This window comes from Cricetulus griseus, assembly GCF_003668045.3.
Source record: "Cricetulus griseus strain 17A/GY chromosome 1 unlocalized genomic scaffold, alternate assembly CriGri-PICRH-1.0 chr1_0, whole genome shotgun sequence".
NCBI lineage: Eukaryota > Metazoa > Chordata > Mammalia > Rodentia > Cricetidae > Cricetulus > Cricetulus griseus.
In genome coordinates this window covers 203,678,067-203,697,886 of record NW_023276806.1, presented here as the reverse complement: position 1 = coordinate 203,697,886, position 19,820 = coordinate 203,678,067, and the positions used below count along the sequence as shown (strand labels likewise).

The following is a 19,820-nucleotide window of genomic DNA, read 5'->3' as shown; positions in this document are numbered from 1 at the left end:
TACCCCTTTCTCCAAAATAACCTAGCATGTATTAAACATGTTTCTTAAGGATAAAGGAGAAAAAGCCAATTGGATTGAAACCCCTGGAAATTAAATATGACAGAACAAAACATCACAGAAATTATATAACTTTATTCAACAATTATGAACATATAAGTAATATTGGGCACTGAAATATTTTCCTTTTTAAAAGAATTTTAGTACTTTATTTCTAAAGATTTTCTTCTTATGCAGGTAACAGTTATATATAACTTAGTAACTGCCTGAACAGATCTCTATATCAATGATAAAAAAATTCTGTATAACAAATTTTCATTTCAAAGAACAAAAAAAACCACTGCAACATAATGACATCAAATTATTATAGTATAGTAAAATTACTTTTTACTATTGCAAAAACATGAAAGATAACTGATTTCATATAAGTGCAAAAATATATTAACAATTTTCTTACCAAAAATAAAGCTGGGTATAAATACAGAAGCATAATTTAGGGGACAATTTTGACTTTGGTGTTAACACAGGTCAACTAGAAACAAACTCAGGCACACTTACAAGAATAATACATTCACAAAAAAGTTAACATTAGAAGAGGTAAAAAGCCATAAACTCCTGCCAGGTTTTCTTCCCCCCTGCATTTGAAGCTTCATATTGAATTTGGAAAACTAGCAGAGTGACACACACATACACAAAAAAAGCACACTTGACACAAACTGCTTGTCCGTATGAGGACCTGATTTGACAAACAGGTTTAATCCACTTGCTCAATGGTCATGCTGTCCAAGTGACGTATGGCCAGTTTCCTCGGCTTCAGGAGGCTGGCTGCCAGTGTTTGCAGAAGTAGGGTGCTCCTGCACATGGGTCACTTTTCCTGAAGTTCTTGCAGTAGGAAGTTCATCACTTGTATCTTCTTCCATAGGTGAAAAGGTTCCAGATAGTTCATTGGCCATCAGAACTTGCAGGGAATCTGTTCCAACCTCAATGTCCACTTGAATCCCCAGAGCTTTCAGAATGTCACATTTGCACATGGGGCATGTGCCGTGGGTGAGAATCCAGGGGTCGATGCAGTTCTTGTGGAAAAAGTGTTTACAAGTGAGAATACGAACTGAATCATTAGGCTTGTAGGGCTCAAAGCAGATGACACAGCTGTCCGCATTTGGACTCACTTCCTCGTCGCCCTCTTTTAATACTCGGACTTGCAGCTGACCAAAAGCTTTCTTGAGGTCTCTTGTTATTCGCTTCCATCTCCTGTTCTCAATCCTTGCAACCCAAAGTCTCCGAATATGATAAAAGGTGAAATATGCTAAGGTAGCGGTTGTGACAATCATAAAGGAGACAAAATAGTGATTCAGCCAGATGATATGTTTTCTCCCCACCTCAATCACGACTGTAACATGAACTCCCTTCCGAATTAAATGCAAAATTTCCATGCCTTTTAAGTTGCCAATCATAACTACAACAGTGTCATCGAACGTCTGGTGAGACATGGGGAAAACCTGGTTGCCAGTACCTGGAAAGTTATAGATTATCACTCCTTTGGCTCCATTTTCAGATGCCACCTTAATTTTCTGTGTGAAAGTGCAACCTCCTCGTTCAATGAGTGCAATCCACGGCTCCTTGTTCGGTGGCCGGATGAAACTGGTATTGGGATCACAAGCATTTTGAGTTTTTCCCTCTGGTGGCACAACTACTCCTGCTACTTTCTTCAAGTTGGAGCTTCTCCCGAAGACCCCAGTCTCCCCCAGCTCTGACAACATTCGGTTCCCCACATGAAATGATATGTTCATGTAAGCAGTCCAAATTGAACTTGCCGTGCAGCAGTTCTGACTAAGGAGCCAAATAAAACCCAATTTCAGAAGCCAGAAAGATGCAGCGTTGTTTTGCCAAGTGTCAGTGTGAAGGAGATTCATCTCTGTCTTCCACGTATGACTTCAAGAGCCAACCCAACCAAAGGGTGTGGTTGCCACATCTGTTGACAGATCAATTCAAAACGAGGAAGGAAAAAATATCTTCTGGGTGAAAACAAGATCCACTGTCTTCCAACATGTTTCAGCAAGAGATTTCTAAAGATGTCTTGAGTTTCAGATGTTTTATTAGAGAGAAAAACCTTAGATAGTAAAGAAATCCCTGTCTCACTGCTGTAACTTTAGAAACTGCTTACTGTTGTTGCATGAGGTGATTGTGACATAAAAGACCAAGTAGCCAATTAGGTAAGAGCTCAGAGCAGGCTGGAAATGTACTGGCTTAGATGTTTCCCACCTGGTTATAGGTAGTTTGGGTGTACTTATAAGGTGATTCAATCATTGAACCATAGAAAATGGCTGTAGGTAGCACATTAAACTAAAAACAAACAAACATTTCTGCAACTGACTCTTTTTATAAACCTCAAAGCATATGTAAGAATACTGTGCAACTGTCACATTCCCTAAGAAATAGACAGTTCTGACAAAATTAAGTTTGAAATATCCAAAGAATCATAGATTAGGACCATGTCCCAATCAGCCTGAAGAGCAGTGAGATCTCTAACACTAATTTTTCATATTTGGTCATTGTCAATTTCTTACAAACATTCAGATAAATAAATGATACAGGATTTCTGGACATTTATTGGCTTTGTTTTGATCTTTTAAGACAGTGGAGATCACAGGCCCTGGGGAAGGAACCAAATATGGCAGGTTGATAGTGTTAAACTGTCATCTAAGTATTGTCTATATCTATAAACATTTACTACCCTCAGTCTTCAGCAGAAAAGGCTCTCTTTGTAGTGAACAGTGGTGATAAAGAGACTCCTGGCTACACAGAGTGTTAAACTAAGTGTTTGTCCTCAAACAAGACATTATGGCCATCCAGAAGAGGGGGCAGAAAGAACATAAAAGCTGGAAGACAGAGAAGGACTTCAAAATACTGTCTACTGGACAAGACATGCCATTGAAATTATGAATTCACAAAAGCTGTGGATGTCACTACTGATTGTATACAACAATGGTCTCATCAACAGTCAAGCATAGCTTGAGGAGAGGCTCAAAAGAGTGTACTCCCCATGGCAGAACTGAACTATTTGCTACTACTGATGGACTCTGGGGGGGGGGAGCATTAAAAAGTCAGCTGTAAACCCGCTGAAGACTGCAACAGACTCCAGTGGGTGTTTCTTATCCAATAGTCACCCAGATAGGCCTGGTTATAGGTCATAACTTAAAAGGGATTAGCAGTGATGGGGGTTGGAGACTGATAGGGTGAGAAGGAGATAGGGGTGTCTGAGATAGAATAACCAGAATACACTGCATATATGTGAAAAACTGTCCATTAACAAAGTCAATCAATTAAAATGTTGAAATAAATGGTGTAAATCAGAAATAATAATAGTGTGGAACTCTTAGTCCACAGTGGTTGATTTTTCTCTTGTAGAAGCCACAACTAGCTCATTTCCAAATAGCTCCTTGGGAAAAGTGCATTAACAGTGTGTAGACTTGCAAAGACCCAACCGCGCGCCATCTACATTGAACACTAAAAGCGAAGAGAGATTTTCACCCAAACCACAAACCCTTGTCTTTCGATATTTTAGTACTATGTAGGTTTTTAATCCACTCACCAGAAATGAGGGTGAAAAATGAGTCAAATATACTGAAATGGAAACTGAACCAAATGTTTTGTTCTGCTGTTGTCAAAAGCCGTACAGATAGATGCTCACTACCATTTGAGAAGAGAAGACAATGACAGACCCTAAGAGATACTTATAGAACAAACTGTGGTCAACATGGCTATTCCATTATGTTAGGATATAAAGTTCTCTGGCAAACAGATGAACTTTTGCAGTACTGCTCTAAACGATGCCTAAAAAACTTTAAAACTTTTATTTATTAAAAAATTTATCATAAAGTAATAAAAATAAAGCACTCATTTAACCTGTAGCTTTGGAAACCAGATTTCCTGGGTATTAATAAAATTAATTAACCATGGCAATTCAAATCCAAATCTAATTCTATAATATATCTAGGATGTAACTGTTAGGACCAAAAACTTAGATGAAGTATTAAAACAAAGCCTCCAAATAAATATGTTAAAAAGGAAACTTTACAATAGCCCAGCAATTCCCCCATGACATAAGTGACTTAAGCCCAGCAATCTGGAGAAGCACAACAAAGTCTAACAATTAAACTGATAAAAAAAAAGACAAGAGTTCATGGGCATGATATGGAGTTTTATTTTCAAAGCACACAAATTTCATCTTCTGTGGCTGGACAGAGGAAGCAAGGGTCAAGTTTTCTCTGTGTGTACAATGCAGTGAGAGAGTTCATCTAATTTTAATCTGTGGGAAGAGCTCTGGGCTTTTTAAGGTTTCAGAATGTCACACTTACACATGGGGCATGTCCTATGGGCTAAAAGCCAGGGGTCAATACACGTCTTGTGGAAAAAATGTTTGCAAGTTAAAATTCGTATTACATCTTGGGCTTTGTATATATCAAAACAAACAACACAGTTGTCTTCATTTGGGTCTAGCTCCTTATCCCCTTCCTTTAGCACTCGAAGTGGCAGCTGACCAATAGCTTTCTTCACGTCGGCCTTCATCTGCCTTTGCCTCCTGGCAGAAGAATTGGGCACTCGGGGTCTCCAGGCACAGTACAGGAAAAGGTAAGCCACTGTGGCTGCCAGGAAGGTAAACAGTGACGTAACATAGTGGCTCAGCCATGGCATATGCATCCTCCCCACTTCAATGATGATTGTCACATAGACACCTTTCTGGACCAAGTGCAAAAGCTCCATGCCTTTGAGGTTGCCTATCATCACTGCAACGATATTCTCGGTTCCCTGGTGAGACATGGGAAACACCTTGTTGCCTGTACCTGGGTAGTTGTAGATGATCACCCCATTTGCTCCTTTCTCTGCTGCCACATTGATTTTATGCGTAAAAGTACAGCCTCCCCGTTCAATGAGGGCCAGCCAAGAGTCTGCCTGATCAGGCCTGCTGAAGTTGGTCAGGGGATTACAAGCATTCTGGTTCCATCCTTCAGGAAGTACCACGGCACCAGACACCCTTTCCAGAGGCGAGTGGTTCCCAAACACTCCACTCTCTCCTAGCTCTGATATGATTTGGTTTCCCACCTGGAATGTTATATTCAGATGAGCTGTCCATATTGCTTTTCCTCTGGAGTCAGGGAGGCTAATTAGTAGAAAGACGCTAAGCCTCAACAGCCGAGATGAAACAGACCTATGAACTGAAGGAGTAAGTCCAAGTGGGTTCATTCCTCCTTTAACTGACAGACATGAAAAAACAGAATAACATCTGCTGTAAACGGAGGTTAAAAAAAAAAAAAAAACAGCTGGCTTGAGCTGTCAAGAGCAGATTACTAAAGCACGGAAATGAAGGTCAGCCTGGGTGGAAGACACCTCGCTTCTTCGGGCATTTTTACTCTTGGTACTTTATCATTCTTGTAATGAAAATTCAAGAGATGTTATTAGTTCAATGTGATTTCAAGAAACTTGTGACTTCCTAATGGGTAAATTGTGACATCAGAGGGAGTTAAGCCAATCCAGGAGTTCATATTAATGCAATGCATACTGAAATCCCATTGGTCAGAAGAACTACTAAGCAATAAGTCAAGAGGAATGCATTTGTACATGTGTCAATGTATTCATATATAAATAAGATTACATGTCATTATTTTACATCATATGTTTACATACATACATATACATCACTTTAAACACACTCAAATGAATAAACATGGTAAGCATTAAAGAGAATACTACTTGAGTTTTGTTTTTATATACTGATTTTCTGAAAGACACTGTAAACCTTTCACAAACTATTCATTCACACTGGTGAATGCCTCTGGTCAGGTGTCAGTTCTCATTATGCTTCTACATTACCCAGCTGGACACTCTGGACAGTAGGAGCAAATCACCCTATACTCTGCTGGCATGGAATGCTAACACCAAGCCCGAAGATTTAGCACTGGAATGAAGAAGAAAAAAATGTATGGTTTTTTTTTTTCCTGATATAGACTTATCCCACAAGACAAACACATTTTTGTTCATTGAGTCTGTTACTAAAAATCTACTATGTCCTAAGCAAATACTAAAAATGAAAACAGATACTGAAAAATGATCCTACTATTATCATAGATTTGAAACATATAAATACAGATGATAGGGGAGGTCCTTCTGTGTATATGTTTGTCTTATTGGTTGATATGTTAGCCAATAGGAAAGCAAGTTAGGCAGGACTAGGAGTCAAGGAGGATTCTGGGAAATGTAGTGAAGATAAGTCTTGTAATCCAGGCAGGAAGTGGCATAGCAGGCCGACTCAGAATATAAGTAGGTACAAGAAGGAAATTGTCCTCTTGCTGTTCCTCTTCCTCCTGCTCTCTGCTCTGGAGCCGCTATGTGATCCTGGGAAGAGGACACCAGTGGAAGGCATCCTTGATAATTCTTATAAAATATATAGATTTATGATAATTAAGACTGAGCTAGCATATAAGAAATCCTAGTCAACTGGCCAGCAGCACTGTAAACTAATATAAGACTCTGCATGCTATTCTAGGCACCCATGTGGCAGCGGAGCTGAGGTGGATGGAATAAATGCAGCAGGTGGAACTTGGGCGGCTGGCAGAAAGCGCCCACGTGGCAGCAGGGCTTGGGTGACTTCGGCAGAAAGATTTATCGTTACATACAGACATGAATAAGGGCAAGAACTTTGAACAGAAAGAACTGAGTACAGAGAAAAAGATAACATGGAATGGGGACCATTCTTAGAGGCTCAAGATAAACTTGTCTAAGAAACTGATAGTCTAAGAAACTGAAATTCCAAATTCCCAAAGCAATTGGGTGGAGGACAGGGTGCTTTGTGCTCTATGATGGAAAGCTGCATGGTGAGTTAAAGGATCTGAAGGAATACAGACTCATCAGGAGGCAGTGAAGGAGGAACGGCAAAGGGGAATTGGTGTTTGATGGCACACATGCTACCCTGAGGACTCTGAGGTATGTCCCAGGACATGAGAAACATAATGCCAATTTTGTGCTTTGAGGAGACCGAAACAACTATCAAAACTTTGCTTTTACTTTGAATCCTTTGCACAGAGATGATAAGAAGGTGACAATACTCATCCAAAAATTCATCACCTAGGTATAGGGCAGGCTCTGTCACTGGTGGGCTAGCTTTGAGGACCCAGGAAGAGAAGGCAATGTTTGTTTATGAGGCTCCTGAACAGACTGAGCTCTACCACTGAAAATGCAGGTGCAGCAAGAGTGTGTGCGCTTTTGACAAAAGCATCCTTTGTACTTACTGAGCAACAACAGTAGTTAATATCTGTTTTCAAGATGGATATTGATCAAATTCTCAAGTCTTATAAGACTTATGTTATTTATGTGTGATTCAGTTTGCATCTGAACAATCTTTAGAGGAGGAATTTTCCATGTTCAGAGTGTGAACTACTGCCTGATTCTATTAAAAGTGAAAAATTGAGACTAGTTAAGAAGTTTGATGTTACTTAGCAGGTACTTGTTGAACTGGTGATTGCTTTTGGAAGGTGACTTAATTCAGGAATATTAATTTATTTTTGTCTGTACACCAAATGTGTGCAGTTGTCTATGGAGGGCAGAAGAACGCATCAGACTGGAGTTACAGACCATTGTGAGCTGCTATGTAGATGCTGGGAATTGAACATGGATCCTCTGGAAGAGCAGCAGCCAGGGTTCTGACCAATGAGCCGTCTCTTCAGGACCTGCAAGGTGATTTACAACAATCTGATTCTGACATGGCTATTCTATTTCAATGGGTTTGTTTGTTGTTCTTAAACAGGTTATTTGGATGGACTCAAACTTTATATGTAGTAAAGGACAACCTTGAACTCCTAACCCTCCTGTCTGTCAAGTGCTGGGAATAGTCTTGTTCTACTACATCCCAAATCTTTTGCACGAGTTGGGAAGGGCAAAATGTTTACATAGCAAAACATGTATGGCTCAAACCACATTTCAAGTCATGAATTTCCTAGTTTTGTTGATCAGAACAATTTTATAAAATTTATAAATTCATTGGCTTTTTCTTGCTACAAAGTTAAGAGGCTAAGGCCATGGTGGCTTAAACGCCCCTTCTCTTTTGTTATAGTCCTAGTACAAAATGCTCCCCATATCTAACTGTGGCTCTCTGAAGCAGATGTAATTTTGCTTTCTGAGGGATACTTTCTATTTTTAGAGATTTTTTTATATTATTATTCTCATAACTGGGGAATGTACCTGGAATATTATGGCTAAAAGCCAAAGATAAAACTAAACATCATAAAATTCTGGAGAGTGGCCTCTCAGCTCAGACACACCTAGTTCAAAAAGTTACAAATAAGGTTAGGAAGACTTGTGACAATGGTACAATCTTAGGAGAGGCACTACCTTCAAAGTCCCTCATCCCTGAGAGCCAATAAATGCTGAGCTCTGGCTGCAGAGTAAGCTTCTGTAACTATCAACATTTCTGTCAAGTAAGATGCTCTCAGGACATACCTCAATTTTCCAGTTTTTCCTAGCACAGAAACAGAACAGTTCTCTTCAAGCATCTTTATTAGCCCATAAAGGATGGCTGTCAATTGCATCCATTTACTCAGAACTAGAGCAAACAGTCTTCTACCGTGGGGCTGGCATAGTTAAATAGGGCAGAAAGAGGGAACAGATAATTGATGCCATTGTAATCTGTTCCTACTAAAACATTTATTCAATACATGAACTTTTAGTACCTCAAGATTTCAACCTCTTTATTCTATTGACACTTTCAGGTAGATGAAGGGAAACAACTAGGGTTGGAAGATCCAATAGTCCAAAAGTTACTGTTTTTTTTTTTTTTTCATCTTCCCGTTCTGCCTTGTAAAGTATGCTGGCTTTCCTCTTAAGTTGGTTCCCTTGATGAACTCCCTAGATGGTTACTGTTCTAATTATCCATAGGCACACAGCACCCTGAGGTACAATGCAGCATTTCTACTCCCACATTTGTCTTTAAGAAAGAAGGGAAAGATTTCCCCTAGATATTTATCAACCTTCTCTTAGCGTCTCTGGCTAGAACTACTTTTCAAATTGATGTTTAATGGATACATGAAATGAGTCTGGTCATTATGATTGACATAGTCAAATCACAGTTTATCTTTTGGAGAAGCTGATCCCTAGATGAACCCATGAGTGGAGAGAAAGTAAAGCTATCTGTTTTCTGCTACCAATGAACAAAACCAGGAAGTAGAAGGTAAGTACTCAGAGAAGTTGTAGCTGCAGGACCTAAATCCCTGAGATATGCTCAAAGAAATGCTTAAATAACAACTAGCCAGAATAAACAGAATGTGCATTCCACACAAGGTACCAGCCTAAGACGGGGCTTTTGTTGAGGACATAGTCCTATTCCTTAAGACGGCATGATTGTAAGAGAAACAATTACAAAAAAAATGGAGGTGTATGTATTCTCTAACAGCCAGATGCTAGGAAAAATTTGAGGAACATTACCACCATTACTGAGTAACAGGGATGGGGATCAACTCATCTCCACTCTTACTGATTTCTGACTATTACTCATGCCTCCAAAAAACCCAGATCTGATAAAGAAAAGCAACTAAGTACACTCTGTACTTAACAGCATCTCTAAAACAAGGAAAACAGAGAAGACTTCATCAAAGTAATCCACAAGTCACAGTAGACAGGCCACGGATCACAAAAATTCTCTAGGTTTCATAAAGCATGCTTATTTTGCATATAAGTTAAAGAAATGACAATTTTCTGCTTGCTTTTTTTTCTGAAGAAAAACATCATAAAGGGATTTGAGGGTAACAAAATGCTGATTCAAAGTGGCTTACTAAAAGCAACAAAAGAATTTTCTGAAATCAAAACCTTTCTTTTTACAATAAAATTTTACTTCCCTCTTTTCCTCCAGCGCAACTGACGATCCTATTGTCATCATGGGTCTCCGCCCTGCCCAGTGTAACCGATATTGTAAGAACAAGCCGTACCCAAAGTCTCACTTCTGCCGAGGTATCCCTGATGCTAAAATTCACATCTTTGATTTGGGACGGAAGAAGGCAAAAGTTGATGAATTCCCACTTTGTGGGCACATGGTGTCAGATGAATATGAGCAGCTCTCTTCCGAAGCTCTAGAGGCAGCCCGTATTTGTGCCAACAAATACATGGTAAAGAGTTGTGGCTAGGATGGCTTTCATATTCTAGTAAGGCTCCACCCTTTCCACGTCATCTGAATCAATAAGATGTTGTCCTGTGCTGGAGCTGACAGGCTCCAGATGGGTATGCGTGGTGCCTTTGGGAAGCCCCAGGGCACAGTGGCCAGGGTTCACATTGGCCAGGTCATCATGTCCATCCGCACCAAGCTGCAGAATAAAGATCATGTGATTGAGGCTCTTTGTAGAGCAAAGTTCAAGTTCCCTGGCCGCCAGAAGATCCACATCTCAAAGAAATGGGGCTTCACCAAGTTTAATGCAGATGAATTTGAAGACATGGTTGCTGAGAAACTGCTCATTCCTGATGGCTGTGGGGTCAAATATATCCCTAATCGTGGTACCCTGGACAAGTGGCGAGCCCTGCACTCCTGAGAGTTTCCACAGTGCTCTCCTGTACTCTACCAAATCATGTTCAGTAATAAATCTCATATCCAGTTTGCTTAAAAATAATTTTACTTCATATTATATTTGTTTGCAAGTTTGCAATTTTCATACATATCAAAGTAGTCTGGAACTTTTTCCTGGAACTTAAATTAATCATTACACTCATATGTTCAATAAAACATACATGTGATAGAGTAAAACACATTGTAAACACCTCAAACCACCCTTAATCTGGGTGTGTTCTATACATGCTAAACATAGAATACAGTAGATTTTAAAGAAAGCGTATGTGAGCTGATTGATTATTTCCATGTTTACACATAGGGGCAGGGAAGGCACCAATGTTAGAGCTGTGTAGCACTTTTCGAATGGATTTAAGATCCATTCCATGAGATGTAACCCATACTTGACAATGCTAAATGGGCCAAAAATCTGAGACAAGATAGCTCTTCAGCCTAGGGGAAAACCTATAATAGTTCTGAAATATGAAACACTGTCCTAGCTCAGAAGGGCCTATTTGGGTGGGGGATAGCTGTGGTCAGTCTACCCCACAGATGAATACTGCCCACTGCTTCTAACTGGGTTCACAACCATTCTCTCACTCCCTACTATCCACCAGATTTTGGTTATTCTTAACTTTGCCTTTTTCCCCCAGGAAAAAAGTAATCAAATGCACAGTGGTACTCTTGTTTGTTAAAAAGCTCAGGTGGCCTTTGCTATGCCTTCTTGGGATGGCATATAAGTCTTTGCACTGTCTGCTCTTCTTTCTTCCTAACCAGCTTCATTTTACACTACCGATCCTTAAATTTTTACATCTTCAGTTAAATCAGTTTAGCATGTCCTGTGCTCTCATCAGAGCAATCAACACATTGCATTTTATACAGGCTTCATCTACTCTGTAACTCTTAATGTGTCTGTCTGTGCAGGGCCCAGTATAAAATGGCCCCATTTACTTCTCTCTCTGCACAGTTATTCTCTTGCAGTGTGGCTTAGAAGTTCTTCCATTAAAGGGTGACATTTCTTTCCATGCTCCCTTAGATCTCAGTGTTCTGGCAACTGGCTGGCCAATAGATTTCAGCAGAAGTGACAGTGTGGCTGCTTCTTCCCTCAGCTCTTTCACTCTTCCCTCACTCTCTACAGTTCTTGCTATCTTGAAGTAAATAAGGCTATCTTGAGAATAGGGTGTCAATTCAAATACTTGAGAAAAGCCCAGCTCTTGTGGCTGAGAGTATTTGACATGAACCTGCAGGCAGGCAGACATGTGAAAGTTGAGGAAGAGCCGAGCTACCTGACTGACTCAGAGATGACCAGACTGCAACCCTACATAAAGAACTAAAGGCAACTAAGGAGCACTGAGAGTGGGAGACATGGTCTTCTCCAGGGCAGAACGCATCAATTGGTCATCCAAACAAATGGACAACCCTGAAAATAGACATACAAGACACACGATACAGACTGAGCAGGTTACACTTAAGAATATGTATGTATATACAGTTTTATATGTGCACATTAAAACAATTAATAAAAACAGAGGTCATGAATTTGAAGTAAAAGAAAGATATGTTTTGGCCAGAGAAGAGAAAAAGGAAGGGAAAATGATGTTAGTATATTAAATCTCAAAAAGTAAAATAACTGTTAAAAGATGACACACATAAGTCTTGACATAACCTGAGGACTACTGGTCAAGCCACAGACTCCTGAACAATGTGTTCCTTTTTGGACAGTCACATAGTGGTGAGGACAAAGGATGACTATATGATTATCCATCTTATTACACTTTGGAGAGGATAGAATAACCGTATTATCACTTCGATTGGTCAAGATTCTAGTACCACATCTACACCATCACAGGTTATAAGTAAATAATTCATTGAAACAATAATCCTCTATGTTCTGACCTATAATATTTCTCATACAATAAGCTTTTCTAATTAGTGAGGTCTTCATAATAGCTAAACTATGAATAATGTAACCATATTTAATTCTGTAGAACTGAAACTCACACAACTTGATTTTTATAGTCATGCCTGAATGAAAAGATAGATGAATATTTAGACTACGGTAACATTCCTTAATATTTTAATCAGCATGAATCAAAATTGCATTTTTTTCCTTCACTGTGAATGGAATTCCAGGTCTACATAATTTTAACATTACAAATTTAAACATAATTTAACATTGGGAGCACTTCCTTCTTATTCAACCTAGCATGTAGAAGACAGTATGACAGTTAACCAGAGAAACATTAGGATACCTAGCAGGTAACTGGGGAAATTTAACAATGTAGTTTTTTTCATTAAAGAGATAGAGGAGTTGCTGAGTAACCTAAAATAAACACAAGGTTGGAGTTAGATCAAAAGCATCTTCGTATTAACCATTCAGATGAAATCTATATTTCAGGGGTGAAAAATAGGTAGCATACAAAAATATTAAACATACCCAAGTAGAATTCTTTGAATTATCAAGACAACTTCTCCCAATCACCTGATGATCCAGTCTGTCCTCCTCTTACTAAGATCTGGTGGTGCCAAGACTGGGTGTGGGCACTTTTCTAGGGCTGCAACACATCTACAATATTCTAGAACCTAAAGTGAGCCCTGGAACTTCATAAGCTACCATTAACCACTGAAGCTTTTCAAAAGCTCTGCCTTCCTAAAATATTTAAATTCTACGAGTGGACATGAACTCAAGTGAGCTTGTAGGAGTCTAGAACAGCAGCAGAAGACATCAAGGGGATTTTCCCATTTAGAACCCTTATATTTTTTCTCAATTCACAGGTCAAATATTCCATTCTCATTTTTAGGTAATGTAATTCTTGATGAATGCATGAGGGAAGTATAAACTCCACACACTCACAGAAACTGTTCTGAACCATAAGGCTATATGACAACTTATAGAATTGCATCTCTGTAACGATAACTCTTTCCGCCAGCCACCTGAGTTCCGCCATCACTTCAGGGCCCCCAAATAACAAAGAGTCTTAAATTAGTAACAATAATGCTTGTCCATGACTAGGAATTTTTATTTGCTAGCTCAGTCTTAAATATCAACCATAACTACTAATCTATATATTTTATAAAGACCTTATCAAGGATGCCAGATACATGTGTCCTCTCTTCCCGGGATCACATGGCGACTCTAGTCACTACATTTCCCAGAATTCTCCTCAACTCCTAGTCCCACCCATCTTGCTTTCCTATTGGCCAACAGTACTTTATTCATCAACCAATAAGACAAACACATACACAGAAGGACTTCCCCCAGCATCTCCTCTTTTCTGACTAAATAAAAAGGGTTTTACATAGTAAAATTAACATAGTAAAATATATAACAAAACAGTTATCAAATAAGAACTATAGTTACAATATTTAGTTCATTAACATTTAGCATGATTTTAAAGAAAATATTCTATTATCTATCCTATGTTTGTGAGTCTAAAGTCTTACATGTAACTTATCTTTTATCCTAACTATGGAAAACCATAAGTATCAGTCTTCAACTCCATCAAAGACCAGAGAAGGATAATATATAAACTCTAGAATTGACAGAGACATCTTGCTGCCTGGACAGTAATCCAAATTCCTCTGTAACGCTGGGGCATCTATCTTCAGCCCATAGGCTACAGTATATCTGGCAGACTTCTCAGTGAAGCAGGAACCCTTCAGAACTGTCCATCTTTTTATGTAAGTTCAGCAGTCCATTTTCTGTGGGTCCCATATGTCCAGTTTATACAGCAACAATCAAATAGTCCAAGTTTCTTGCCCAAATGGCTAGTCTTACCATATTGAAAGCAAGCTCCATAAAGAGTTTCTTTGATGCCCATCTTCCTCTCTGACACAACTGGTGTTGCCAGGAGCAGTTGTGTCGCACTGTCATGAAAAACCCTAAACCGTTTAAATGCAATGCATTTTGTAGGTCTTTGAAAGGTTTGAAGAATATCTATCCATCTGAAATATATCTCTGTATCTAGGAGACCTAATTAACCTAACTATAAGTTTTGACTATTATACCTGACTATATATAATCTGTATTTAATTATGCATTACACTTTAAAAGATAAACACAATATAAACACAATACCAAACAAGAGGAGAAATATACATATCACAAAAGTGATCTTAAATTTTTATTAATAAATGAAAATCCATTCCAATACAAAGAATTACTTATATATCATAGTTTCCCTTTTACATTTAAAAAGAGATTGGTTGTGATCATTAACCATTTAACCAACCCCATTTAAATGAAAACAAACATTTATAAACAATATTTGGGAATTTGGGTGTTGTTCATTTCAAACTGCTTCCTGCTGGTTGGGGGCACTGTCCATACCATAGGGATCACCATAAAACATAGAAACTGGCCAGGTTCTTGTTTTTGTAGTCTGTAAGGCTGCATTGTCTCAGCTGTTTTAGATGTTGTATCGCCTGGGACACTGTTTTAGGGGGTCTTGCTTGATCAAACCATATTAGTCTGGAAGGAATCCATAGCTTTCCATTTTCTGTGGAAACATAAGCAAAAACTCTTTTTCCAAGTAACCTGTCCTGATATTTAAATTTAGAAGTCAAAACATTTTTAAAATGTATAAGTTGGATTAATTCAGCAGCATTGATAATGAAATGTCTTTTAGCAGTTGTTGCTCCTTCCCGAGCAATTAAACAATTTAAAGACAACAAATTATCATACAATACCCAGACTCTCTGTGTATTTTCCATCTTTATGTGGCTTTTTTATTACTCTATTTCTTTTATTGTTATTTTTTCCTTTTATGAGACAGGGTTTCTCTGTTTAACTTTGGCTGCCCTCGAACTCACTCTGTACACCAGGCTGCCCTTGAAGTCACAGAAATCTGCTTGCCTCTGCCTCCCAAGTGCTGGAACTAAAGGCGTGTGCCACCATACTCATCTACTCTATTTTTTCTCTTTTCTTTTTAAACACTTTATCCTGTTTTTTCTTTTTTACAAGCCTATTTATATTTTTAAACACATTGTAAACCTTTAGAGGTTTTTCTTCATCTGAATCTGTCTTTACTGTAAATCTTTACCTTTTTTGGCTACTCAGTCTTTTCTCTGCTAAACAACATTGCTAAAATTAAAGAGGTGGCTGTTTTAGCTGCTGTCTTTCCAAGATGGCAGGGGTACATTTACTTCCAGGACTGAGAGCTGTGCTTACCACATTGGTCAAGCAGCATGCTGCCGGCTTGGAGATGTGGTCACTGCCACTGCCAGCTGCTCATACACACCATTGAATTGTTAGCGGGATGTCTTAAAAGAGCCATGTGGTTTTTCCGTTCATGCTGAGTCAGAAAGATTCCCTTAAAGGAGCCTAGTGAGTCTCTAGCAAAACAGAGCCCACCTGAGAAAATGGTGCTAACAAGAAGACGTGCTTATCTCTGTCATTTTTGTTTCTAAAATCCCTTTTTTTGTGTGTGAAGTTTTCATGTAGAAGTTCATAAAACCATGTGGGCGCCAATTGTAACAATAACTCTACCAGCCACCTGAGCTCAGCCATCACTTCAGGGCCCCCAAAACCACACAGAGTATTATAGTTACAATGCTACTGGCCAGTTACTAGGATTTCTTATTTGCTAGCTCGGTCTTAAATATAAAACATAACTACTAATCTATAGTAGTCTACTATGTATAGTAGACTATATAGACTACTATAGACTATATAGACTATATAGACTCTATATAGACTACTAATCTATATATTTTGTAAAGACTTATCAAGGACACCGTCAGCATGCATCCTATCTTCCCAGGATCACATGGCGATTCTAATTACTACATTTGCCAAAATCCACCTCGACTCCTAGTCCCACCCATCTTGCTTCCCTATTGGCCAACAGTACTTTAATCATCAACCAATTAGACAAACACATACACAGAAGGACTACCCCCATCACATCTCTATTACCTTTGGGATGAGAGAGGATCACACAACCAGTGTTCATTCCTGGAGGGTTTGGAAGTAATGCCTGCTTCTAGATATCATGAAGAGTATCAGGTGGCGTGTCAAACCTATTTATAAACCCCCAAGAATACTGCTAGCCTGGCAGATGCTCAATAAGTGGGTCTTCACCATCCCTGGTCCCATATAATCTCGTTTTTTATATTTTTTACCTCTTCAAATTCATGGCATCCTTCAACATCCATTTATTTCAGTCCGTCTGGCCAAACAACCTATTCTTGTGACACAAAACGTTTGCACTCATCCTGCCTCACATTATACATAATGAGATGCTGATGTGCTTGTCTACACGGTCACATTCTGTAGACCATCTTGTGAATGTGGGTTATTGCCTTATTTTTTTTTTTAAAAAAAATGCTTTCTTCATCCCATCCTGATACTATCACCAGAAAAGCTGCTCAAGAATCCTGACACAGGCTTGACTTTCTACATTTCTGCTCTTCAAAACATCAAGATACATCAGCAGCGTTTACAACCTTTGCTTCATGTGGCTACCAATCAAAACCAAAAGAGGCCAACCATCTGACAACTCTTCCCTCAGCTAAGAATTACACTGACAACAGTTGTCCAGAAAAGGGATTATTTAATATCAGAGGATCAGAGGCCATCTGTCTAACATCTCTCCTCTCAAATCCAAGAACAAATTCCTCCACATCTCTGCTTCTGAAATAGGTACTCAACATACAAATGCAAACAAAAGTACTAGGAACTTCAAATATACAGCAAGCCACTTTTACTGATGAAAATGCACACTTTACCTTTGACATGAATATATCTGTTCATATACACGCATGTCTATACCAATTTATCATAAAACATATAGGAATAGACCTATGGGCACAGATACTTATACAGGCCTATAGAGCCATATGTTCATAAATCCCAAACAGTCATTATCAGAAGTCTGTATCACATTAATAATGGATACCTATACCCTAGTACCCCAAGAAAAGCTTAAATATTGTAGTAGCAGTAACAGTTAGAGAAAACAGTTCTATGAGCTATAAACATCCCCAACCTAGAATGCTCCCTATCCAGAAATGCAATCCAATTTAGCAATCTCCACACAACTTCCTTTTTGTGCATCAATCCCAATATATTTTTAAAATTTGTATTCATAATACAGCAAAAATAGGTAACATACATTTACATGTTTTTATCATCTGGTTTGACACAAGGTCTTGTGTAACCCATTGACTTTCAACTGAAAGCTGCCCTTGAACTCCTATGTTCCTGTTCCAACCAGCATTGTATTGTAGGCCTGCTTCACAATGATCAACTAATATATGTGTATATTTTAAAAATCAGTGGTCATGTATTTTTGGAAGTAGAAATTATTTCATTCTTATAATTTCTCAGTAAATGATTTGCATAGTTCCTTGTAATTTTTTTAGCAGGTATTATAAACTGTTTACCCTTTTATTCTCTTACAAAGGTTTTGTTTTTATCTCTAGTTGAAAGGTCTTAATATATTCCCTTGTATTCCTGTTGGGGCCTAGCAAACTGGTCTGTATAATTCATTTCCTTATTTTTTTATGTTTATTGCAAGTCATGTATTTGACATGACTTCCTATTCCTTTCTGTTATATTTCTATACAACTGATTCTTTCACCCATTCATTCAAACTACTAATCAAGAATCACACACACACACAGGTCGAGGTGATGGGAATAGAACAGTGATTTTTTTTTTTTTAAAAAAAAAGAGCAATTCCTGTCTTCATGATGTCTCCATGTTCCCTGGGCTGCAAAGATGAGGTCAAGATTGTATTGTCTTCAAGAGGCTGACATTCTGATATGATAAATGCTAACCAAATTTTGAAGTGCCAGAGAAACACTTACTTGGTGGTTTAAAAATAAAACTTAACTCAAACATATCTGGAGTCTGGCAAACCAAATACAAAGGAAGCCTTAGGGTCTAGAGAGGAGTTAATTTCTTGCTCATGGATGGTGTCTTCCTACTGTGACCCCACTTGTTAGAAAGAATGAGTGAGGAATGTACCTAAGTCACTGTCATAAAGGCACATACCCCATTCTAATGGCTCTGCCCCTTGTCCCTATCACCTTCAGTTTCAATTAGTTTTGGTTGGGATTTCAACATCCCAAAAGGGGACATAAAGTTTAGTTTCAGAGAGATAAAAATGATCCTACTTTCCCCTGCTGTATATCGCATAAATGAAAACAAAACAACCCAATGATCACAGCCAATAGTTCCTTTATTCAGGTTTCATGGAGCATTTCAAATGTTGTATTTAATGACAAATATTAAACATCTTATCAATAATTCTTTATGTTGATTTTTTTGTTTGGTTGTTTTGGTTGTTTTTGTTGTTTTGGGGGTTTTTGTTTTGTTTTGTTTTTCCCAGACAGATCTCTTATGACCTACGATGGCTACTCATAATCTTGTTGTCTCTACCTTCTAAATTCTGGTATTACAGTCATGTACCACCACACACCCCACTAGTCCTGAGTCTTGCAAGGAATAGAAGGTGTCACATCTCATTAATACTTAGGACAGACTGGCTCTTCTTGTTTTTGTTTTGTCTTTTGCTTTTGTTTATCTCCAACTAGCTCTGTGACCTTTGCAGTTTAGCTAAAGAGCCCTACCTTAGTTTTCTTTTATGTGTATCAAGTGTAATAACAGCCAGAAACTTTTAGAACATTCATGAGGGTTAAATGAGACAAAGTACAACATTTCAAGTAACACAGAGCACTGCCTAGCTCATCTCTTCCCTCGCACCAGTATCATCACTGTGCATACACCAGCATTACTCAGTTATTTCCCCAGATGACAAAGACTCCAAGGTCTTCAAGAGATTTTCTCATGCTATGGTTCTGAAGATGTCTCTGTGCTGACAAAAATACCAGTTATCACTTTTACATATCCACTCGAGAGCTAGACATCTGTCTACATGACATCCTTCAGTAGTTAAAAGAGCTAATGTTTTCCAATTAGAGAGAAAATACTCCAAGCTTTGTAAAGAATGCATGAAGATAGTTGGAACCCAGTTACTATGAAGGTCCAGGCCAAGACCAAAATAGAGTTTTTTGTCTCCTAACACCCACAGACCTCCCATTAGAAACTAACAAAGAAGTAAAACTTTGGTTAAATCTCTTGGCACAATAATCTTTAATATAATGAAAACAGCTTTGTTTTACTAGTTGTTATATTACAAATTCATGTAAAATTACAAGAATAACATTCAGGTCATCGATGATAGAAAAGTTCATTTGAAATTTAAGAGACAGATAAGGCTACAGTCCTGTGGAA

General features: G+C 38.4%; 3 protein-coding genes and 1 pseudogene across 19 annotated transcripts in view; 1 reads left to right on the top strand and 3 right to left on the bottom strand.

The window, feature by feature from the left end:
- The window catches only part of Cadps2 (calcium dependent secretion activator 2), a 514,674-nt gene that overhangs the window by 334,115 nt on the left and 160,739 nt on the right, over positions 1-19,820 (bottom strand). The gene's annotated exons all lie outside the window — the stretch shown is intronic.
- Rnf133 (ring finger protein 133) lies at positions 765-1,910 on the bottom strand. Its single transcript, XM_027389998.2, has one exon. It carries the CDS (start codon positions 1,908-1,910, stop codon positions 765-767), a length of 1,146 nt encoding a protein of 381 aa, XP_027245799.1.
- Positions 4,330-5,259, bottom strand: Rnf148 (ring finger protein 148). Its single transcript, XM_027389999.2, has one exon. The coding sequence runs from the start codon at positions 5,239-5,241 to the stop codon at positions 4,330-4,332; it is 912 nt and encodes a 303-aa protein (XP_027245800.1). The 5' UTR covers positions 5,242-5,259.
- LOC100750572 lies at positions 9,921-10,577 on the top strand (annotated as a pseudogene).